General features: G+C 42.0%; 1 protein-coding gene across 1 annotated transcript in view; it reads left to right on the plus strand.

Moving 5' to 3' along the window:
* Myh10 (myosin heavy chain 10) overlaps positions 1-25003 on the plus strand; it is a 126830-nt gene that overhangs the window by 10791 nt on the left and 91036 nt on the right. The window contains exon 3 of the mRNA XM_031353324.1: positions 18901-19057. Coding sequence (XP_031209184.1) covers positions 18901-19057 — 157 coding nt within the window. The remainder of the gene's footprint in view (positions 1-18900; positions 19058-25003) is intronic.

Raw genomic sequence — 25003 nt, forward strand, 5'->3', positions numbered from 1 at the left:
CACACACACACACACACACACACACACACACACACACACGTAATAAAGGACATTAGTGTAGAAAGGGGCGGGACTGTTTCTATAGGCTTTCTCTTGATTCCATCAGTGGACACCATAGATGTCAAGGAGCAGGGAGAAGGAAGGGGAGAGATACTGCACTGGTTCAAGGGAGACAATAAGGAGGAAGCAGCTTGATATGTCCTCAGCACTCACATAAAAAGCTGCGTGTGGTAGGCCATGCCTGTCAGCTCAGCATTCCAAGGCAGAGCCAGGAGGAGGGGATGAGAGAATGGAGGTAGTTGTTGGCCAGCCAGTCTAGCCAATCAGTGAGCTCCAGGTTCTTTGAGGGAACCTGCCTCAAAAAATAAAATCAAGCATATTGTGTTGCACATTCGCAAAGAACAGCAAATCATTCGTACATATAAATAAATAAATACAAAATGTTAATAAATACAAAATACAAATAAAGTTGATAATGATAGAGGAAGATACCTGATGCTGACTTTCGGCCTCCACACATGTACACTGGTACATGTATATATATGTGCATCGTACACTGTTGCACATATGTATAAATGCATTGCACACATGACGAGGATCTGTAAATAGTCCTCATGGCATTTCAAAGACTATGCAGCTGTTTTATGTCTATACTTTTTTTCAACCTTAGTGACAACTGAGTGAATTTTTGAGCTTCTTTTCAAAGTATGATTTCTAGGTCTGTACAGAAGGACATATTGTTTTTCCTCAAAGTATTAAGTTCACAGAAGGGGTTAGGGAGGATGGAAGAAAGGTTCCCACCCGAAATCCTGGTTGGAGTGGTTGGCATGGGGCTGGGGAGGGCCGCGCTTGCTATCTCTGTCGGCTGAGGTGCCGTGAGAGAGGCTGAGAGCCTGTGCCTTGGCCATAGCACCTGTAGAAGATGAAGCAGCCTCCTCACACAGACCTGGCTGCCAGCGGGCCCAGTGCGTTCTTTCCACCTACATTCCCCAACAGCCAATTTCTCAGATCACTAATTCTTATCTTCCCTCCACAAAACCCACTTAGAGCTGTAATGCTCTTTCCAGCACGCGCTCACAGATGTGATATGTAGGTAGCTTTTTGTTACTCAGTTTTGAGTGTTTTCTAATTTCTGTGGCTTCTTGAGCCTTTGGACCATTAAAGGCGTGTTTTTAACATTTCCAAAGGTGGTGGTGTTATTTTCTTTTTCTTGTTTCCCTTTTGTATTGTTTGCTTTGCTGTGTTTCTGGTCTTTTTCTGGCAGGGTCTTATGTAGCCCTTTGCTGGCCCAGAGCTTTCTGTATATTAGGCTGGACTCAAATTTATAGCAGTCCTTCTGCCTCTGCTTCCCCAGTGCTTGGATTGCAGACGGGTTTTGGTTGTTTTGTTTTTTCTGTTATTACTTATTTGTGTGTGTTATATGTGTACATGTTCACATGTGTGCACATAAGTGTGTAAGTGCTGGTGGAGGCTCGAGGTCAGTATCAGATATCTTTCTCAATTACCTTTTCTTTTTTTTTAAAAAAACTATTTCTTTATTTTTATATGTATGAGAGTTATGCTTATATGTATGAATTCATGCTGTGTGCATGCCTGCCTACCTATCTGTGGAGGCCAGAAAAGAGCTGAAGTTACAGGCAATTGTGAGCAGCCATATGGATGCTGGGAACTGAACCTAGGTCCTCTAGAAGAGCAGTAAGTGCTCTTAACCACTGAGCCATCTTTCCAGCCCCCATTTATCTTCGTTTTTGACACAGAGTCTCTCACTGGACCTGGAGCTCATCAGTTTGGCCAGACCAATTCTACTCAGTGAACTCCAGAGATCTATCTACCTGTCTCCAGTGTTGGGATTGGAGCTACATCCTACGATGCCCAAGCTCGTGCATACACTCTATTGACTGAGCTGTCCTCTCAGCCCCTGCTTTTTGGCTTTTGAAGGCAGGTTTTGTTTTTTTTGTTTTTTTTGGTTTTGTTTTTTGTTGTTGTTGTTGTTTGTTTTTTTGCGGGGGTGTTTTTTTGCCAGGTTAGCCTCAACCTCATTGTGTAACAAAACCTAGTCTTGAACTCTTGCTCTTCCTGCTCCTGCTCCTACGTTCTGGGATTACAGCCGTGCTGCCATGCTCAGTTTCAAGTGTTGGTCTTAGTTACCCTTTTACTATTGATTTTCTAAAATGTAGTAACAAAACAAAGATAATGTTCATATAATATAAGCCCTTACTTATTTTATTTGTTTGTTTGTATGTTTGTTTTTCAGTCAGGGTTTCACCATGTAGCTCTGGCCAACCTAGAACTCGCTATGTAGCCCAGGCTGGCTTCCAACTCACAAGAGATCTGCCTGCCTCTGCCTCCAGAGTGTTGGGGTTAAAGGCATGCACTGCCATGCCTGCCCTACTATGTGACTGGTCTTTGGCTACTTGGTGGGTTCTTTTTTTTCATCCAAACTTCTCCACCCTTTCAACTCTCTAACACTAGATAGGAGAAAAAAAGATAGGAAAGAAAGGGGTTGGTGTTATCGATAGACTAATTCCTGCCGACGAGGGTCGTGGAGTTCCTTGGGGAAAGTTTGATCTTCACTAGCAGGATATCTAATTTCTTCTTCTTTACTCACAACTACATGGCAAACCATGACCAACAGCAACCAACCAACACCTCCCTCACCCCTTGGGACCATAGCATTTATATACCCTCTGAAAAGCCCTCGGAATTCCCACCATCACACAATCACAGAAACTATCTGCAACTGGCAAAATCACATTACTGCTAGCGCACCAGGCAGATCACAGTCAGCTGCTGTGCTGTGGATGATCTAAAGCAGCCCCAGATCCCACACCTGGAATTGAAATGAAACCATATTCCTATTTCTGTGTTTGTTTGTTTGTTTTTTTTTCTGAGACAGGGTTTCTTTGTATAGCCCTGGCTGTCCTGGTACTCACTCTGTAGACCAGGCTGGCCTCGAACTCAGAAATCCACCTGCCTCTGCCTCCCAAGTGCTGGGTGGGACTAAAGGCGTGTGCCACCACCGCCCGGCTTATTTCCGTGTTTTTAAAAGGATCAAAATTTTCACTATACCACTAGGTCCTTGCTTTTATTGAAAACTCTTTTTTAAATTTTTTTTATTTTTTATAAATATATTCTCAGTTTAGGGAGTGTTTTATATGTTTGTAAAGAGTGTATATTCTGTTATTGTCGGATATACAGTTAGTTCCATGTATGGCCACTAGATGAAGAATTTAACTGTACTGATTAATCTTTACACACAACTACATCGTGAAGCTAGGCAACGGTTCAATCAGTAAAGTGCTTGACACACAAGCCTGAAGATCTGAGTTCAGCCCCGCAGAACTCACATGAACAAGCCAGGCATGGTAGCACATACAGATCCCTGGGGCTTGCTGATTAGCCAGCCTAGCCTACTTTCTGGGCTCCAGGCCAATGAGAGACCCAGTCTCAAAAACCCCATGTAGATAGCAGCTGAGGAGCAGCACGGAGCTCGTCCTCCAACTCTGTAGGCATGCGCCTGCACACACAAAACTTCCCAAGTCTGATGTTGGCCTGTTGGTCAGTTACAAAAAAGATGGGTTGAAATCTCCCAGTGTGCTTTATTAACTTATAATGTGCACCTAGAGTTTAATGTTGCCTTGTTTTGTTTTGACGCAGTGTCTGTGGGTTTTGTTTTGCTTGGTATTGCATTTTAAAGATGGGGCCCACTGCTCTGTGTCAGTGGAGTTCAGCAGCTTCAGAGTGTGGTTACTGAGGTTTCCTTAAATCCTCTTCAGGGGAACTGAGAGGGCATGACTATTTTTATAGCCATTATGTCATTTGCCATGTCACCATTGACATTTGTACCGCTGGTCCAAAGGCAGCGATGACTAAAGCCCATGATGCCTTCTCATGGATAAAGGTAGTGAGTGACTGCAGGCTGGGTCTTCAATGTTTTTTCTTCACTGAGCTTTGTGGGTAGTTTAAAACAAATCCAGTTTTACTTGAGAATGCCTTTGATAAAGCAGGGGAAATTATTGATTTTATTAAATCTGAGCCTTTGAGAGTACATCTTCTTAATGTCCTGTGTGAAGAGCTGAGTATGCATTAGCGCCTCTGCTGAGTATGGCGTGTGATGGCCTCTTGATTGAACAGCAGGCGTGTGCATGTCTCAGAAGCTAAGCTTGCTGCTGCTGCTTTCATAGGCTGCATTTTTATGTGCTAGGAGGATTGAGAGGTAAATTGGGGTCGCTTCTGCAGGGATGTTTGGCAGATATTTTCTTGAAAACAAAGTGAGGCTGTTACTTGAAAGAAAAGAAACTGGTGGTATTTGGTTGTCAGGAGTATAATTTGAGGGTTTTGTAATTGTTCTTGTTTTGTTGAGACAGTTTCCTCTTTCCCAACTCTGTGTGTGTGTGATGTCCTTCGTGTGCTCAGGCAACACAGTACAATCAAATCACAGTAGATTAAATACAGAAACAGATCCATAACCCGGACTTGTCTGGTGTCATGATCCTCCTACCCCAACCCCCTTAGCACTGGGATTTCTGGTATGCGCCCATCACATCTAGTGGTAAAATTTGAATATCTTTGTGATATTCTGTCTGATTACCACCACACCCAGCAGTCTTTTCATTTTTGTTTGTAGCAGTTGCCCCTAGTTGTTTATGGTTTATGGTTGGTAAGTCCTTCATATTTCAATATAATTTTTGTATCACTTACAATTTGTTACAAACATGCTGCATAAAATCCTGTTGATTTTGTTATTGTTGTTTTGTTTTTTGGGTTTTTCTCTGTGTAGTCCTGGAACTTGCTCTGTAGACCAAATTATCCTCAATTTCACAGAGACCCGCCTGCCTTTACCTGCTAGGGCTAAAGGCATGCACCACCACTGCCCAGCCCCGGTTAAAATCTTAATTGGAGATTTTACAAACCAGTTTGGGGAAGAAACTAGGTATTTACAAAACTAAACCTTAATTCCTGATAAACTCATGTATCTAATTTTTTATTTATTCTATTTAGAATTTTCTTTACAAAAGCTATGCCATATTTTTTAAAAGCATCTTTTTTTTTTTTTTTTTTTTTTTTTTTATGTCTATCTCTGCACAGTGTGCTTGCCTGCTGTCTAGAGAGGCCAGAAGAGGGCATCAGAAGCCCTGTAACTGGAGTTACAGATGGTTGTGACCTTTGGGGTTGACCCCGGTGCTCTGGAAGAGCAGCCGGTGCTGTTAACTGCTGAGCATCTCTCCAGCCCCTGTGTCTGTATTTTGTTAAAATTTTCTTTTGGGTATTTAGATTTTTTTTCTGGCTACTATTTAAATAGTTTGGGTTTCTGTTGTGATAAAACAAACACCATGACCAAAGCAGTTTGGGGAGGGAAGAGTTTATTTAGCTGATCACATCAGGGCAGGAGCTCAAAGGTGGGAGCAGATGCAGACGCCATGGAGGGGTGCTGCTTACTGGCTTGCTCCTCTCGGCTTACTCAGCCTGCTTTCTATACAACCCAGGACCACTGCACAGGGGTGTGGCATCACTCCCAGCGGGCTGAGCCCTCCCACATTCAATCATTTAGAAAATGCCCTACGGACTTGCTGACAGGCAGTCTAGTCTGATAAAGGAAATTTCTCACTTGAGATTCTTCTTGCTTATAACTCTAGCTTGTGTCAAGTTGACAAAAACCCAACCAAGACAAATGTTACCATTTGTGAGAGCATATTATAATATATTCATAACTATTACCATTATGTAGAAATGTTCTGTTCTATAATCAGCTTTCATATGCTGACTTTATATTCAGGGTCCTAGATGCGTTTATTCATGGCTTATAATATTCCCTGAAGATTCGTGTGGAATGCCTTCATTATCTGTAAATGATGATTTTGTTTTTCTTTCCAATTCTTACACATTTCTGCTTGCTTTATTATACTATTAGGACCCCCAGTATAATATTTTTTAATAAAAGAAGACATTCTTATATCATTTCAAATCTCAGGGGAAGTTTTCAATATTTCAAAATCAAGAATGACATTTGCAGCTGGGTGTGGTAGGCACACTTTTATTTTCTTTCTTTCTTTCTTTTTGGTTTTTCGAGACAGGGTTTCTCTGTGTAGCCCTGGCTGTCCTGGAACTCACTCTGTAGACCAGGCTGGCCTTGAACTCAGAAATCCACCTGCCTCTGTTTCCCAAATGTTGGGATTAAAGGCGTGAGCCACCACTGCCAGGCTTGGTAGGCACACTTTTAATCCCAGCACTCCGAGGCAGATGATCTGAGTTTTAGGTCAGCCAGGTACACAGTGAGACCCTATCTCAAAACAAAAATCCTCTTAAGCAGTGCAGAGGTGGCCTTTAATCCGAGTACCAGGAGGCAGAAGCTGGGGGATCTCTGAGTTTGAGGCCAACTTGATCTGCAGAGTTTGTTCCAAGACAGCCAGGACCACATAGAGAAACCCTGTCTTGAAAAAATTACAACAACAAAAACAAATATTCTTGTCAATTTAAGGGAAATTTCTTTCTATTCTTAGTTTCTATCCTGAATAGATGGTTTTTAAAAATCTTGTTTGAGTTTTAACTTACCAAATAGTTTTTTAGTATCAGTGAGATAATAGTATGAAATTTTTTGTTATTTGTTATATATTCCAGAATATTAAATAACCTTACTAGGAGCAAGGGTTCTTGTATCCTTCCTCAGCTCTCCCCTCTCCCTTTCTGGCTGATATTTAAGCTATGTCTCTATCTTGAATGAGGACAACTGTCTTCCTCTTCTATAATATCTTGCCATATTTTGTGTTAAGATTGTTTTGTGTCAGGAATGTGGCTCTGTGGGTGCCTGTGTAGCTCGTGAAGGAGGCTCCTGGCCCATCCTCAGCACCACACCAAAAACTATGTTGGCTTTATGAGATGAACTAGGTCTGTTCAACCTTTGTTCTCTACAAGAGTTTGACTACAACTCATGTTCATTTAAAAACGATGATCGAGTTTTCCTTGGGGAAAGTTTTTCTTTGATAGATCTGGGACTTTTCAGATTTTTAATTTGTTTCCATTGATAATTATGTTTCTCTACAAGTCCATCCACTTCATGAACGCTTTCAAATTTATTGGTATAAACGCTTGACAATACTCTTGTGTGGCAAAATCTAGTGAATTCTCTCTCTTCTTCCCCTTCTCTTTGTGTTTCCCTTCAATACTGAGAATAGACCAAGGAGTAGAGTCCTCATGCACACTGTGCAAGCATTCCTGGCTCTTAACTTGATATTAATAGGTTTTTTTTCTATTTTTTAAAATGACTCACCCGAGGTTCAAATCAAGGTTTTTGGTTTGTTCTGGTCCTTTCTATTTATTCTTCCTGCCAGTGCCTGCCTCCTTATCTACTTTTTAATACCTTTGTTTTTACTTTCTGTGGAATAAATTGTTCATTCTGTAGATTCTAATATAAATACCTCATTGGTTTTTTTTTTTAAGTAGTCATTTTCTAAAACATGCTTGTAAAGCTATAAATTTTTATTGCTCTAGCAGGATTCTGTAAATTTTATTATGTTGGGTTATCATTCAATTAAAAATAATGAGAATGTTTTTCTTTGATTCCATAGACTGTTTAGGAGTGAATTGCCTCATTTCCAAACATAGGGGATTTGCAGGCTTATTTTGTTATTTCAACATAACCCCCATGATCAGACAGTATGTCCTGAATGAGCTCAGTCCTTTGATACTTCTTAGTTTGCTTTGTGATCTATTTTACGATCACGTGGGTGGGAAAAGATGAGCTTGAAAAGCACGTGTCCTCTGAAATTATTGGGCCTAGTGTCATAAGTATGCAGTGCCTTTTGATCTTATGCTATAGGTCCTAGGATTTTCTCTTTTTTTAAATCTGCTTTTCTGTCAGCTACTATGAGGAATTTTTCTTTTTTTAGTCCTGTCAATATTTACTCACACTCACACTGATGTCATGTGTATAGAGATGTGAATGATTGTGAAGGGGTCTGTTTTTAGTGACATTTGCTAATTTGATTTCAACATTAGTACTCTGTGTGTGTGTGTGTGTGTGTGTGTGTGTGTGTGTGTGTGTGTGTGTGTGTGTGTGCGTGCAAGGATGCTTGAGAAGGCCAGAGGGAGATCTAGGTGCCTGCTCTCACTCTCTCTCCATCTAGTTCCCTCCATATACAGTGTCTTACTGGGCCTGGAGCTAGGCTGACAGACAGTGAGCATGCGGGTGGGTGTGCTTGTGGCAGCTGGACCAGTGGTCTCCGCACACCCGAGCAGTGCTGGGTTATGGTGCAGCTGGCGCACACACACCTCTACTTGAGTTCATGAGATTTGAACTCAGGTCCTTGTGCTGGAGCTAGAAGTGCTCGCACTTGCTGAGCCATTTCCCCAGCCCTGGTATTTGCATGATTCATTGTTTTAAAGTCCCTCAGCATCTACTTGGCTTTATACTGAAGATGTCTCCTATTGTATTTTTTGGTTTTGTTTTTTAGTTTTTGAAACAGTCCATAGTCCTTGGTGTCCTGGAACTTGCTCTATAAACCAGGCTGACCTAGAACTCAGAGATCTGCCTGCTTCTACCTCCCAAGTGCTAAGATAAAAGCATGTGCCATTACTGCCTGACTATGTAGCTGTTAATTTGTCCCAAATCTGGCAATATTCTATCTTGTTCATTTGAAACAGGGTCTTACTATGTAGCCCAGGGTAATGTTGAATTCCTCCTGCCTCTGTGTCTCAAGGAAATGACAGTTTTCCTGAGTCTGAACATCTTTATCTATCTATCTATCTATCTATCTGTCTGTCTGTCTGTCTGTCTGTCTGTCTGTCTTACGGTGGGGAGGCTATAATTTATTCAGTAATGAACTAGGAATTGGTGAACAGGTTTTAACAAGGAGAATGAGAAGCCAAGGGGCAAGTCTTCAGGCTGCTCATCAAGAGTCTGACGGTTTTAAAAGCAGAATATGTACATGCAATAGTGACTAATGCATACCATTTAATCCACCTTCTAACTTGTTTTCTATTTGTGTGTGTGTGGGTGTGTATGTGTGTATACATGTCTTTGGAGGCCAGAATATTGTTTCTCCTCAGGAACCATCCACCCGTGTTTATAAAATTATTATATTTATTTTATCATATTTAGAATTATTATATCTATCTTTGTCTATCTATTATGTGTGTATACGTGTGTGCATTGACATGTGTACATATGTGTCCTATTGTGCGTATGTGGAGGATTGAAGACAGGTTGACAAGATTTGGTCTCCTCCACCAAATGGACCGAGGATCAAACTCAGTCTTGTTGGCAATCACCTTTATATGCAGGGCCATGTCGTGGCCCTTTATCTTGTTATATGAGATGGATTCTCTCTGGGGCCTGGGACTCACTGATTAAGCTAGACTAGTTGGCCAGCAAGCTCCAGGGATCCTTCTGTCTTTCATACGCACATGCACACACACCCTTGCTAGAATTACAGGCATGCTTTTTGGCGTTTCACATGACTGTTGGGACTTTAACTCAGGTCCTCTTGCTTGCATGGTAATAATTTTTTATTTTTTTTCCTTTCTTTTATACTCCCGCTACCCTAACCCCCAGAATACTCCCCAGCCCCAGCTCCAGCCCCAGCCCCTCCTCCATTCCCATTCCCACCCCTGCCCCCTGGACTAAGAAGTTTTCGTTATTTTATCTTTTTACATCTCACATGAGGGGGAAAGAGTTCTTCTTTTTTTGGGGGGGGTCAGTTCGAGACAGGGTTTCTCTTTGTAGCTCTGGCTGTCCTGGAACTCGCTCTGTAGACTAGGCTGGCCTCAAACTCAGAAATCCGCCTGTCTCTGCCTGAAAGATCTCTTCTTTTTTTTAAGATTTATTTATTACACTGTAGCTGTCTTTAGACATCCAGAAGAGAGCATCAGATCTCATTATGGATGGTTGTGAGCCATTATGTGGTTGCTGGGATTTGAACTCACGACTTTCAGAAGAACAGTCGGTGCTCTTAACCACTGAGATTTCTTCTTATGTGTGTGTTCTGCCTGCCCATGTGAATTGTACCCAATATGTAGCTGTGCCCATGGAGACCAGAAGAAGGCATGGGCCCTGGAAGCTCCAGGTAGCTGTGAACTGCTGTCTGGGTATTGGGAGCTGAGCCCCAGTCCTCTGACAGAGCCAGCAGTGGTTCTAAGCACTGAGCCATCTCTCTAGCCCCTTTCTCATACATTGTTTGCTGTTCACTTTAATTTCCTTTTTAGTGGTTACATATTTTTATTTGTATTCTTGGCCTACTAAAGAATGATGTGACACATCATTCTTAGCCAAAAGGGGCTGAGAAATGATTTATGCAAAGTAGAATTCTTACTGAATCAGAGATAATGACAGGGCCAGAGAGCACTTTAGTGGCCTTTACTCTTCCCTCACAGCTTACATATCATTGTTGGGTATTTTAATTCTCTATGTTTTAAAATCTATAAAACACTACTTTCTAGTTTATGTCTGCTCTTTCTGTTGATTTTCATTCTCTAAAATATGTCTTTTGTTTTGTTGTTGTTGTTTGATCTTTAAAGTTCTTTCAGGCAGTTTCCTTGTGTAGCACAGACTTGGATGCTGGAGTTACTGGTGTGTGTGTGTGTGTGTGTGTGTGTGTGTGTGTGTGTGTGTGTGGTGTCTGTCTGCCTCTGTGTGTGTCTGTAAAGATGTCTCTGGTTAAGAGGGCTTGTTGCTCTATTTTGAGGGCTGGAGTTTGAATCCCAGTTCACAAATGCATCAGACTCCAACTCCAAGGGATCTAATGCTCTATCGTGTACTCTGTGGGCACCTGCACACATGCACACACACACATCACATCACAGAGACATAGTCTGTTCTAGAGTGATTGTCCTATAAGCATGGGGCCTAAGTTTGGTTCGCAGCACTCGTGCATACCTGTGATCCTAGCAGTTGGAAGGTAGGGATCAGGAGTGTCCCTGGGGGTTTTATATAGCCAATCAGTGGGCTCCAGGCTCAGGGTCAGATCCTGTCTCAAAAAATAAGGTAGAATGACTGGAGAGGTGGCTCAGCATTTAAGAGCACTTACTATTGCAGAGGACCCAAGTTCAATTCCCAGCACCCTCATTGGGTAGCTCACAGCTGCCTATAATTCTAGCTCCAAGTAGATCTGACACTTGACCTCTGGCCTCTCAGGGCATCCACCCTGGCACACATGTACATGCATACACAAAATTTAAAGTTTAAAAAAAAAGAATTAATTAATGAAAAACAAAAACAAACAAACAAAACCCAAAGATCTCCACAATTAACATGGCTAGCCTGACCCACACAGTAAACTCTAGGCCAGCCAGGTCTACATAGTGAGGCTCTTGTCTCAAGAGACAAACAAACAAAAGACTGAGAAAGACATCTGATGTACAGAGAAAGAGAGAAATGTCTTTCACTTCTGAAAGTGTCTGTTTCCTGTGCGTTTGAGACAGGGTCTTGTCTGTAGCCCAGGCTGAACCAGACTTAGAGCAGTCTTCCTGCCCAGACCTCTGGAGCACTGAGATTTCACATCTGACTTTGTTTTAGCTTTTCTTTTCTTTTTCTGTATTTAAGATGCAGAACTAAAGCTGGGTGGTGATGCTGGTGGTGGTGGTGGTGATGGTGGTGGTGCTGGAGCTGGTGCTGGTGCTGGAGGCAGAGGCAAGTGATAGCTGAGTTTGGGGTCAACCTGGCTTACAGAGTGAGTTTTAGGACAACCAGGGCTACACACAGAGAAACAAAACAAAACAACAGATGCAAAGCTGGGAGACAGTAATGACGCCATGTTTTGCCTTCCATTTTTTTGGAATTTAGCTTAGGAGCTGGAGAGATGGTCCAGTGATAAGGGACACTTGCTACTCTTGCAGGGGACCCAAAGTCTGTGTCCTGCCCACACCACGTGACTCACAGCCCCCTGGGTGCTCGCATGCCTGTGGTTCCCAGATGAGCAGTGTAGGCACCTCTTGAATGTTGTCCTTTTACCTCTACACTGAGGCTGTGGCACACCCTCCCTGCCCAAGGCAAAAAACAGACAAAAAAAAAAAATAAGAAAGAATAGGCCTAATAATGCCTGTGCTAATTTTATGCCAACTTGACACAAGCTGTAGGGCATTTTCTTAATTTGCCATTGATGGTGAAGGCCCAGCCCACTGTGGGTGCTGCCATCTCTGGGCTGGTGGTCCTGGGTTCTCTCTCTAAGAACGCAGATTAAGCAACCCATAGAGAGTAAGCCCATGAGCAGCACCCTCCATGTCTGCCTCAGCTCCTGCCTCCAGGTTCCTGCGCTGCGTGCTTGAGCTCCTGTCCTGACTTCCTTCAGTTATGAAGTATGATGTGGAAGGAAGAAAACCTCTTCCTCCCAACTTGCTTTTGATCGTGGTGTTTGATCACAGCATAGTAACCCTAACTAGGACAGTGGGGTGCCCAGGGAAGTTTTCAGTACTTTAGGGTCTATTGCTTTGGGTGGCTGAAGGGAGGGACTCGAGTGTTCTTTAGGATATTTCCTTCCCTTCCATGGTGGTTCCGGGAGCTCAAGTTGCTGAGTTCTTTTTCATTTTATACACACACACACACACACACACACACACACACACACACATACACATATACACACACACACACATATACACACACACACATACACACACACCTCACATAAAGAGTTATTCAAGCCATCTCAATTCAACTTTTTTTCAAGTTTGGTTTTTGGCTTTTTTGTTTGTTTGTTTAATTTTTGAGACCGATTTCTCTATGTTGCCTAGGCTGTCCCTTGAACTTAACTATGTAGAACAGATTGGCCCTCCAACTCTTTGAGATCCACCTGCCTCTGCCTCCTGAGTGGTGGGATTAAAGGTGAACGCCACCATGACTGACTCGTTTATTTTTTGTTATCTTTTTTAAAAAAGTTTTATCCCCCCAATTGTGTAAACAAACAAATGTAAAACAGACTCATAGGACAGCCAGATGTGACCTCAGCTGTACCTGCTGCTTTATGTGCCTGGTATCCCTCACCCCCAGCAATAATGGTTAATAATGGAGTTATCTTCCTTTGTCATCCACATTAGGTGCTCTCTGTATTGTTGTGTAACTTGTTTTTCATGTATTATTTCCTTATGATCTGTGTTCCTATAAGAAGAGTGCCTTGGAGTAAGTGTGACTGTCTGCTCACCTGATCTCCATCCTGTCTCTGGTTTTGAGACCAGGAACATTAGTAGCTCTCCTTGTTGCTGTGACAGAATATCTGATAAGAAGTGACTTTTGGAAGAAGGGACTTAGTTGGCGTATAGTTTGAACACAGAAGAAGCATGGTGGAAGGAGTGAGGCATGGTGCTTGCCCTCAGGAAGCAGAGAGAGATGAATGCTGCTCTTTTTCCTCTTTACTCTGTCAGGACTCAGCCCATGGCATGGTGCTGGCCACATTCAGGGTGGCTCCTCTGTCCTCAGTCGACTCTGGGAAACACCTTCACAGGTGTGCTCATAGGTGTGTCTCCTGCCTAACTCAAAATCCAGTCAAGCTGACAGTCGCAAGGTTGGCATCACATAGGGTCTCCCAGTGGAGCTTAGACTGGCCTCAAACTCTTGGCATCCTCCTGCCTCTGCCTCCTGTGTACTGGGGTGTCCCCTACTCACTTGGTGATGTGAATTTTTAGTCTTTTGTTGCCTTGGCCATTGTTGTTTCTGACACAGTGTGGAGGCTGTCACACCTAAGTTCTCTCGTGGCTTATTTGTGGACTTTCTACACTAACTTTATGTAGGTGGGGTGCTTATGTAGATGGTATAGGTAAACTGTCCTCCATCCCCACATGCGCTCAGGCCCCGCCCCCATGCTGCTTTCCTTTGGACTGATTTCTTCTGAGAGCTACAGTTAGGGTGGAGGATGATCTAATGTTCCCTGATGGGAGGCTGTTGTGTTTCTGCTTCCTGGCATCAGCCTCTGCACCTGCTTCCATTTCCTAGTTCTGTAGTCCTTTGATCCTCTCAAACAATGCATACTCAAAGCCCTGCTTTCTTAAACCCTGACCCAGCTCTTAAAAGATGAGGAGCAACATTTCCGCAAGTGGCCTTCAGTGGTGGCATTCCAGGCAGTGATCAGTGAGACAGGAGCCTGGAAACCTAACACTGTATCATATAACATACCTACAAAATTGTGAACTTTTGTGTATGCAATATTTGTGTATCTCTCTCTTAGGAAAGATGTGCAATCATGTTATTACACAGACTTTGCCCTTAGGCCTTCTCAGTTCTTCATGGTTTTCCTCTGGCTCTAGCAGTTTAATATGTCCAACTGTTCATAAGCATCCCACGGTCTCAGTACATTTAAAAGGGAATGCAGTGTCTTTTCCCCACGAAGCACGTTATCTTTCTCTTGTCTCAATACTCAAGCTTGAATCTTCGTCTTCTCTGACTGGGGCCTTTAGTGTTCTTCCCTGCGAATTTCTCAGTACATCCGGGGAGACCTGTATTCAGCTTCTCTATGACCTTTTCGTCTCTAGACCGTGTTGCTCCTTCTCTCATCTAGGCTGAGCCATTGTGCCAGGCCTGTCCAGCAGCCTCCTGTGTCTGCTGCTCTCCTCCCTGCAGCTCCTCTAATCACTATTCCAGATGGCTGCCAGATTTGTACTTAGTGTAAAGTGTTTCTTTCCCCGAGTCACTCTTTGTCACCTATAGAGGACAGAAACTAAATTGTTCAGTGTGACTGTCGACTTTTCTCACATTCCATTGTCCCAACCGTTTTCCGATATGCCAGTCTTCTAGTCTGCCTTGTAAGAGTCTTAACTTGCACTGCTTTTGTAGGAATTCTTTATCCCTTCTTTGGCCCTAACAGCCTCTAAGGGAAGAACAACATCAAAGGCCATGTGGGGCTGTTATGTCTAGTTTCATAGCTCTAGACAGGATGCTGTGGCTCTTGGTGGCTGGTCTCTGCTGGGTGTTCTGGCCAGAGCGCTCTCCATTCTCAGTGCACCTGTTTACCTTTCTCGTGTGTGCCTGGCTTGTTTAGTTTGTGCCTGCTGTTTTCACACCTAGAATGTTTGCTTCTCAAAGGTGCTTACTACCTGTGTACACATTCAAGTACTTAAAAATGTATTTGAACTTGCAGACCCATGTGTCTAGCAAAGACAGAAGAGATACAGTATTAATTCAAGGATCAGTTTATGTGAATAAAAAAAAAAACAATATTTGATCTAATTTTTTTAGATACTCAGAAGTTAATACTTTAATAGGATTTCTGTTTAGTCATTTGTTTCATTGTCCTTGGCAAGCATGAGATGCTAATGATTATTTAATGTTTTCTTTTTGATGACTTAATTCATATTTGTGAGACTTTGTAATCCTTGTCCTCAGAAAACTGCCTAAGACATGTTGGATTTAGTTCTGATTAAATATGTGTCTTTGTTCCAGTGGGCTACCTCTGCCAGCCATAGTGCAGAGTGTTGGTCCTGATTTGTATATTTTAGCTTTGAGGTTTTCTGTGGTTTTTCATTCTATTTACCTCACAAAAACATAAAGTGTGCTGGGCAGTGATGGCACATGCCTTTAATCCCAGCACTTGGTAGGCTGAGGGAGGCAGATTTCTGAGTTCAAGGTCAGCCTGGTCTACAGAGTGAGTTTCACGACAGCCAGGGCTATGCAGAGAAACCCTGTCTTGAAAAACCAAAAAAAGTAAAACCAAAAAACCAAACCAAACCAAACCAAAGAAACCCAAAAAACAAAAACAAGAAAAACATAAAATGTAAGGCCACATGCAGTGGCACACGCCTTAAATCCGTAGCACTTGGGAGGCAGAGGCAGGTGGATTTCTATGAATTTGAAGCCAGCCTGGTCTACAAAGCAAGGCCAGGACAGCCAGGGCTTGTTACACAGAGAAACCCTGTGTCAAAAAACAAAATAAAGGGGGGGGGGGGCCTGGAGAGATGACTCAGTGGTTAAGAGCGCTGACTGTTCTCCCAGAGGTCATGAGTTCAAATCCCAGCAACCACATGGTGGCTCACAACCATCTGTAATGACATCTAATGCTCCCTTCTGGTGCATCTGAAGACAGCAACAGTGCACTTAGATATAATAATAAAATAAATCTTTAAAAAAAAAAAACCTTTAAAAAAAATCCCATGAAGTGCAGATGCTGTAGTATCTTGCCAGGCTATGACCTAACTTTTGACTGAAAAATGATGTTATATTTAAGAATTCATTAATATGTGGTTATAACTTATTAGTGCTATAACATAAACCTGTTAACAATTGAGTTTGACTTCCTTTGTTCATCTTTAATAAAATACTTTTAAAATTAAGTCTGTTTTGTAGTGGACACATTAAAAGCACAATGATGTTTCCATGCATGCATACTTTGTGTATGTAGGTCAACTGTAGCTGTCACAAACATGTGTCATACTCATAATTAATTCCTTCCAGCTTTGTAGGATACATGGTCTAAAGTCACCTCATAGTGCAGTAGCTATTCTGTTTCTGTAAAAGTCATTTTTATTATCTTTGCTTGTTTTTTGTTGTCTGAGACTGGATTAATTACTGGAAGACTTGTTTGGGGGAACGTGGAAGAGGATGATCTGGGAAGGCCAGGAGCAAGCTAAAGTTGCCTGAGCCTAGGCAAACAAGGCCAGGGGTCCGAGGTAGCAAGGGAAGCAAGCCATGGGTTTGTCTAGTCTCAGATGACCTCGTGAGGTCAGAGGCGAAGTATTAGCCAAGAGGTCAAGCCAGTGGCCTCCAGTCGGGGCCATCTCACTTGGTTCTCACTTCTGAGCCTGCAGTTGAGCCTCAAGGAAAGGCAGAGAATGGTGACAGAGATGGTCTGGTCACTTGAATTGTTTTGGCAAGCTTTCCTCTTGTTTTAGAATTAGTAACTGCCACATTCAAAGCATAGTGGTCCCTAGAGGGCTTTCTGCAGCAATTGCCAAGGTTTTAGGCCTTTCGAACACAGCTGTTCATTACAGTCCCCTCAGCTGTCCCAGGGGAGCTGGCCACACAGCTCCAGCAACACTCCTAATCTGCCAACCATCCCTCATCTTCTTTAAGAGATGTATGTGTTTTTACTTTATGTACATGAGTGTTTTTGGCTGTGTGTTTTATACTTGTGCACTATGTGCTTGCCTGGTGCTGCGTGGGCCAGAAGAGGGTGTTAGACCCCCTGGTGCTGGAGTTACGGATGACTGTGAGCTGTTATGTGGGTGCTAAGAACTGGAAGGGTCTCTCTTCAAGAGCAGCAAGTGCTCTTAACCACTTACTCAGCTCTCTGGCTCTTTGTAGCATCTTTTTGCTTGGTTATTTGGGTTAACCAGTTTAAAGGTCTGCCTCATATGCAGCCAAAAAGAACGTCCTTTTCAAATGCCACAGTCCTCAGTGGCCTGGGACATCTGGAGCAGGCTTCCCTATCTTTGTTTTTCTTTTTTCTATTTTTTTTTGATTTTTCAAGACAGGGTTTCTCTGTGTAGCCCTGGCTATCCTGGAACTCACTCTGTAGACCAGGCTGGCCTCGAACTCAGAAATCCACCTGCCTCTGCCTCCCAGGTGCTGGGATTAAAGGCGTGCGCCACCACCACCCGGCTATCTTTGTTTTTTCAATAGTAAGTTTTATAGAATATTGTTAAAAGTCAGTCTGAAAAGATGAAAAAAAGTGTCCAGCAAGCCATTTTTTCTTCTTTTTTGAAATGTGTACTATACTATTTTATTATTTCATGTGTATTTTGCCTGCTCGTATTTATGTACAGCACATGTGGGCTGAGTGCCCGAGGAAGGAAGTCAGAGAGGGCATTAGATCCTCTGGGACTAGAGTTATAGACAGTTGTGACTCACCATGTGGGTACTTAGAATTGAACCTCGGTCTTCTGCAAGAGCAACCAGTGTTCTTAACCGCTGAGCCACCTCTTCAGCCCTAGTGTCATTTCTGAATGATGGCTACTATGTTGATCAGGAAGGTTCCCTGGAGTCTTATAATCCAGTTCATAAATTATCGAGGAGCATTTGGGTTCTTGTGACAATGTTTACCATACTTAAAGTACAAGATTTAATGTTTATTATCTCATTTTAAAGTGATAATCCCATATAAAGTTAACAACAGTTACTTTTATGAAAAGATATTTTTAATACCAAAAGAGCTGCAGAGTAAATTATTATTATTATTATTAGTAGTAGTAGTAGTAGTTTGTAAATCCCTTCAATATCTTAGCAGAAGAGTTGGATTCTCATGTTTGCTTCTGTATTCTATTTGTTGTGAAGTTACTTGAAGGAAATTTGGCTTTATGCAGATGTTTGAGATTTTGGGAGGTCCATGGTTTAGAGCTCTGCTGGTTTGATTCCCAGTATCCATCTGTTAGCCCACAACCATCTTAACTCTAGTTCTGAGGGATCCGATGCCCCTTCTGACCTCCATTGGCACCAGGCACACACATGGCCCATATACAAATGTGCAAGCAAAACATTCATACCCCTGAGATTAAACAACTCTACAAAGAGAATTTTAAAGGGATATTTTAATCACATTTCAGATAAATTGGGAATATTCTTCCTTGGCATTATACCCAAACATAGCAAATGGCATTTTCTTAAAGAGTAGCTGTAACTTGGGGTCTAACTATATTAACAAAGTTTTCTTAACTCGTGTGTTTGTGAGAGAGTGAATGTGAACAGCCAAGGTCGATGATATGGTTGTGAACTGTGGTGCATACATTTTACAGGCGAGGGTCATTTACAGAATTGACTTCAGGAGAGTCCCCTAAGTAAAATGTTATGTTAAAACTACGTGGACTTTGTAGGAAATTGTCCAGGTGAGATGACTTAATTTAAGAGATAGATGAGTTGTCTGAAGCATAAAGATCTCTTGTTTAAGTCACCGCACTGTTTCTAGCTTATGGTTGGAGCTGAATGAGAAATGCAGGCTTTGTTTGTTTTGGCTTTCCTGTTCCTTAACTCTGTGTTCATTTTTATTCTAGACTTACTCTGGACTCTTCTGTGTGGTGATAAATCCTTACAAGAACCTTCCAATTTACTCTGAGAATATTATTGAAATGTATAGAGGGAAGAAGCGCCATGAGATGCCGCCACACATCTACGCCATATCAGAGTCTGCATACAGATGCATGCTTCAAGGTAAACAAATATGAAAATAAGAAATCCTTGGAATTTGTTAGATACTATTTTTAAATGTCTTAATCTGACCTACAAAATGTTTTAATATTCCTTTTAAAATTTAAAAAGTAGGCCAAGCATGGTGGCACTTAAAAGGAAGAGAGAAGTGGGTGCATCTTTGAGTTCGAGACCAGCCTGGTCCACATAGCAAGTTCCATGTTAGGGTTACACAGTGAAAGCTTGTCTTAATCGGTTAATCAGTCAATAAATAAAGTGTTTATTGTTGAAAAGTTATTAACTTTTAAGATTAAAATGGATGATGAGGCCATTTTTTATAGGAACTAAAATACAACTGCTACTTCGTAACAATACTTCATGTAGCTGTCTTCAGACACCCCAGAGAAGGGTGTCAAGCCTCATTACGGTGTTGTGAGCCTGCACAGGCCTGCACTACAGGCTCAGCTAGTTTTTATTTCCTACCACTTTGCAGTGTTGGGTATGGACTGAATTCTGGGCTTCACACATGCTAAGCTAATGTTCTGCTGCTATACCCCGTCCCCACCCATCTCTTTCCTATTGGTTTTAAAGCTTAATACCATGGAGTGTTACTTGTGCTAGTTTATGGTAGAATCGAACACATATCAAAAATTTGATGCAAGCTGGTGAGATGGCTCAGTGGGCAAGAGCACTGACTGATCTTCCAAAGGTCTTGAGTTCAAATCCCAGCAACCAATAAGAGTAAAGGAAAGATGGACACATCATTGAGTGAGGAAGAATTATAAAATCTTACTTGTAGTTTAAATGCATATAAAGAGACGAGAAAGGGTTTAAAATGTGTTGATTAGTTGACATTAAAAGCTTTTACATTTGGATCAAAATGAATTGTAGCTTTGTTGAGTCTTTCATTTGAACCCTGACTTTGGATTATGATTTATGGAAACCTTTTTTTTTTTTAAAGTCTGACCATATAGAGTGCCTTGTAAGACAAGAAGAATGTGAAGTCCCCCTTTAACGAGTCTGAGATCCCTGTGTCAGCTGCACTGTTGCCTCTATGCCTGGATTACTATAGGAAAGGAAAGTTGCTAGGAGGCTGGCTCTCCTACACCTGATTCTAATTTCTTTTAAAAGGAGGAAATATTGCAGTCTTGTGAACCTAATGTACATGCTAGGAAAGAGTGTAGAACCTGTTGTTATTTAATATAGCGAGATCAGTTTAAAACAGTATGAGTATATCTGCTCTTCTTAGCAGACAGAAGCATAGTGAAGAGTTCAGCAGGCAGTTGAGACTCATACCACAGCCCCTGTGTGACCCTTGCTAGGTTGCCCTGGAGCTGCTGACAGATGTATGAGTTGCCTGGGCTGCTCAGGACGTGTACCAGAGATATGTGTCCTAATTAGCATCTCTAGCCATACATGTGAGGATGTAGGCTGTGTGCCTGGAAGGTTGTGGGTGACAAACATGTGAGGATGAAGGCTGTGTGCCTGGAAGGTTGTGGGTGGCATGCATGTGAGGATGTAGGCTGTGTGCGTCGGGTAGGGATAGTTAAGTACATCTGAGGAAAAGATACAGAAATTTTAAATCTTGCCAGGCAGAATGGAGAGTTGACTCTACTATAATAGCTTATAAAAATAGATGTTATGTCCTGGGAATGGTTCCCAAGTCAGCTTGACAAGTATGGAAGAGGAAGATATGAGGAATATGTGGTCTGCAAGCATATGATATTGTTATCATTACTAATGCTAGAAAGGACAATTCATTGAAAATTGCTATTAGCCATAATAATGCATATTGTAAATTATAATATTGTAAATTATAATATTATTGTAAATTATAATATTTATTATAATATAATAAATTATAATATTTAAATTATAATATTTATCTCTATTATACTGGGGCACAATGAAATTAAATAACTTGACCAAGAATGTGTAGGTTATTAAAAGTGTGAGATAGAGAGGGCTGGAGAGGTGGCTCAGCAGTTTAGAGCACTGACTGACCTTCCAGAGGTCCTGAATTCAATTCCCAGCAACCAAATGGTGGCTCATAACCATCTGTAATGGGATCCAATGCCCTCTTTTGGTGTGTCTGAAGACAGCTACAGTGTACTCATATACATAAAATAAACAAATAAATCTCTTTTAAAAAAGTGTGAGGTTGCATTAAAACCTGAAATTTTTTTGTGTTTTGGTTTTGAAATAGGGTCTCTTTGTAGCCCAGAGTGACTCACAATCCTTCTGTTCCATCCCCTGGATGCTAGATTATGGGCCTGAGCTTCCACATATGGCTGCTATTCTTACCCACACTACATGGAATTCATTGATCATATAAACATTTTAAAGTGTGAACAGAAAACTTCCTTTGCCTTCCATTCTGTAGGAAAGGGGCTGCTTGCTCCTGCTTATATACTGCAGGACACAGGAGAGAGAGGCACTAACGCTCACAGTCTATCGAGGGTAAGCCCACAGTTACCATGTGGACAGACAGCTGAATACAAGAGAGCCTCAGAGGGGACCATGTAGATAATTCAGAACATAGAGTCCCTCTCAGCTTTGATGTTAAAATCAATTCCTCATCTAATCTGTCTAGATCTTTTAAAATTCTGGATTTTTCCATCAGTTAAATATCATCCCAGTTTTATGTCTTGTATAAGTATTTTGGGCATACATCTTGCATCTTCAGATTTACTGACAGAAATGGTAAAAGGTTTTGTTTTTAAGAAATGTAAGGACTAGAGAGGTGGCTTAGTGGTTAAGAGTACTGACTGCTCTTCCAAAGAAACCAAGTTCAATTCCCAACACCCACATGGTAGCTGACAATTCTGGGGCATCTGGTGCCCTCTTCTGGCCTCCATGGGCACTGCATGCACATGGTGCCCCCCATATAAACAAAGCATTTATCTATACACATAAAATAAAGAATAAATAAATGTAAAGAAAAAAAAACCTTGTTTTTTTTCCTTAGGTTTGGAGTCTAAGGAATACCATGTTAGTAAAATACAGAGTATACTTGGCACATACTAGTAGCTCAATAAATATTTGTTGAATGAATAGGCAGAAGCAGAGTTTTTGGTTGTGAATTCAATTACAAAAATGTCACATGTTTAGTAGAAGCTTGGGACAGCAGTATTGACACAACCAGAGACTAAAGCAGTCCATCTGAAGACGGTGCAAATAAGAAAGAAGCGATGGGACTTGTAAGCAAGAGGTGGACACATGGAGTCTTTTTAGGTTCTATGATAGAATGATAATTTGGAAAAATATACCTGAGCCAAAGAAAGCCTTAGATCTGCCAGGCAGTTATTGAATGGGGAAGTATTGTGTACCTCATTGTACATAGTTTGACAGACAGGCGAAGGTCAGAGGATCTTCATGGAAAGGAGTCATTAGTATCAGACATCTCATTTGTAGTACTGAGACTCAGAAACCAAAGGCTGAAGTATCGAGAGCTCCCTGTGTATATAACCCTCTGAGAGCAGTGAGCCTGCCTTCTGTACAGGCTCTCTATCATCTGGCTCCCCTTCTTTTGTTCCTGACGCCTTCCCCTCCAGGCAGCACAGCAGCAGTCTCAGAGGCCTCCTTTTTGGTAGGTACACCATAACTGTTTAAGTGGATGCTGTTTTCCTGGAGTCTTAGAAAGAAACCCAAATGTCTTGGTCTGCTGTGTATCTTAGTTGTATTTGAATCTGTGTTGGCCCTCCCCTCTCCTTCCTTCCCTGGCAGGCTAATGGAACCCAGGGTGTTCTCATACTCAGTGTAGCCAGGGATGCTTTGAACTCCTGATCTTCCTGCTTCCCTTTTCATTTTGCTTCAGGTAACTCCCACTCTCTGATGTGCCAGCTTACCCAGATGTTCTGCTTAGTGTGCCTTGATTTTTCTTCCAGGATCTAATTGATTCCTGGCTTTCTCCTTGAATATGTCATTTAAGCCCATGGAAGATTACCCTACAATTGAAACCCCATGTTCTAGAAGATGGGAATTGTGTTTTAACTTGTCCTGTATCTCCTAAGCCTTTTCTTCTGTGCCCCCAGAAAAGCTGTGTCCTTCCCCCTCCTGTCGAAGCTCTCTTCTTGGTTGCCCTCATTCTTCAAGCTTTGTTGTGCCCCTATGATAGGAGCCACAGAGTTTTTCATGATCCCTCCCCCAATGAAAAGATTTCATCTGACTTGTGCCACCAGTTTCTGAGGTGACATTGCAGACTTTTTCATCTTATTGAATCACTGGGGTTTTAAATAATATTTCACAAATTCTATTACAGTGCCCTTCCAGGAAGATTGAAGTCTATGCTTGCTTCCTGTGGATCCCTGTGTAGCTGGCCCTCAGTGTGGGTTCATGCTCTGCCCTTCCAGCGGTCTTCTCAGACCCATCTTTGTTACACCTGTTTGTGAGAATTCTCCTGCTGGATGAATCGGGCTGTCTGTGTCTCTTGGTATTCTTACTTGGGGTGCTGGGAGTCATGTTCATGTGAGTGAACAGATTGACCCTGCTGGAAATTCATGACTGAAGTGACTCTGCCCTTAGGACAATGTGCCAGCTCTACCTGGAGAGCGATGATTGACAGTCTCTGTGACTGTTTGGGACCCTGTGTGCTTCAGACCTCTGGCTCCTTACATGCCCTTCAGCTTCCTGTATATCAACTGATTTCTTATTTCTGAGAAACTGGAAGTCACCAGAGAGCTGATTTAGAATCCCCACTAGATTTACAAGCCATCTCCTGTTGTGTCTGTTGCGATCCAAGGCTAGTCCTCCTATCCCTTCATCTCTTTCCAGGAATCTCCCAGTGTCATTGTCTCCTGAGTCACTATCCACTGCCTTGCTTTTGACAGCTTTCAAACTGTCAAATGTGCTCATCCTTCCTATTTGCTTATAAAAAAGTCTTTATTTATCACGTTTTCTCCTTCTTTCACTGTTAGATTTTTGAAGCATTGTCAGGGTTAGGCAAGCAGGTCACTGTAGTCCATGGTAGAAACTTGAAAATGCTCTGTCTTCTCAAGGACCTTAAGAATAGGCTCTGCTAGAGAGGAAGAAGGAAGAAGAGCTATCACATGGAGAAAGAGCATGCCATAAGGTCCAGAGAGGAAGAGAAAGCATGCCATAGGTCCAGAAAGAGAAATCACCATATCATTGCTTCATATATTTAAACTGATACCTTTTGGGAATACAGAGAGAATGAGAACCACACATGGTTATAGAGGGAAACGCCATATGCTTCTCAGAATTTAGCATTAAGATGGGGTTTAACAGTTTAGCAAGTGACTCAGGAATAAAAAAAATAAGTGTAAAAGACAGCTGCCTGTCAGGAAGTAGCACAGTTTGGAACTTGGAGCGAAGTCTGAAGCAGGCCACCAATAAAAACCTCAGTTCCTAAAAGAAGAAATGACGGGCCACATTCTCTGACCACAGTGTAATGAGGCAAAGTATTACCCCTAAAAAGATTTTCCAGTGGCTTGGCTATTGTAAAAGTGTATAATGAGTTCTTGTTATCTCAATGTTAATCATTTATCTGTATGGGCTTTGGTGAAAAATAAAATAATTTTTAGATGGAAGAGTTGAGGCAAAAGTCACTTTTAGAAACACTTAGAGTTCTAATTTCATTAGTCAATAAAAATTTATAGCAGAGTTAGGCATTTTACCTCCCAAGGGAGACAAAAAATATTTTATGGCATTGTGGGCCTGGGCACTATCAAGTGAGCTGTTCCGTGCTCCATGCACAATACAAAGCTTTCGTCCAAAGCATAGCAGCAAAGGGAACCCAAACGTATAAAAAGGCTCCTGCGCTGGAACGAAGTGCGTCCTGTCGTTGAACTCTAAGTAAAACTATGAGCAGACTCTAGGCTAGGGACGTCACTCAGTGGAACTGTGTTTGTCAGTGCTTGAGTGCCCTAAGCTCAAGAATCCAGCTGGGCAGTGGTGGTGCATGCCTTTAATCCTAGCACTTGGGAGGCAGAGGCAGGCAGATCTCTGAGT

This window comes from Mastomys coucha, unplaced genomic scaffold (assembly GCF_008632895.1).
Source record: "Mastomys coucha isolate ucsf_1 unplaced genomic scaffold, UCSF_Mcou_1 pScaffold5, whole genome shotgun sequence".
NCBI lineage: Eukaryota > Metazoa > Chordata > Mammalia > Rodentia > Muridae > Mastomys > Mastomys coucha.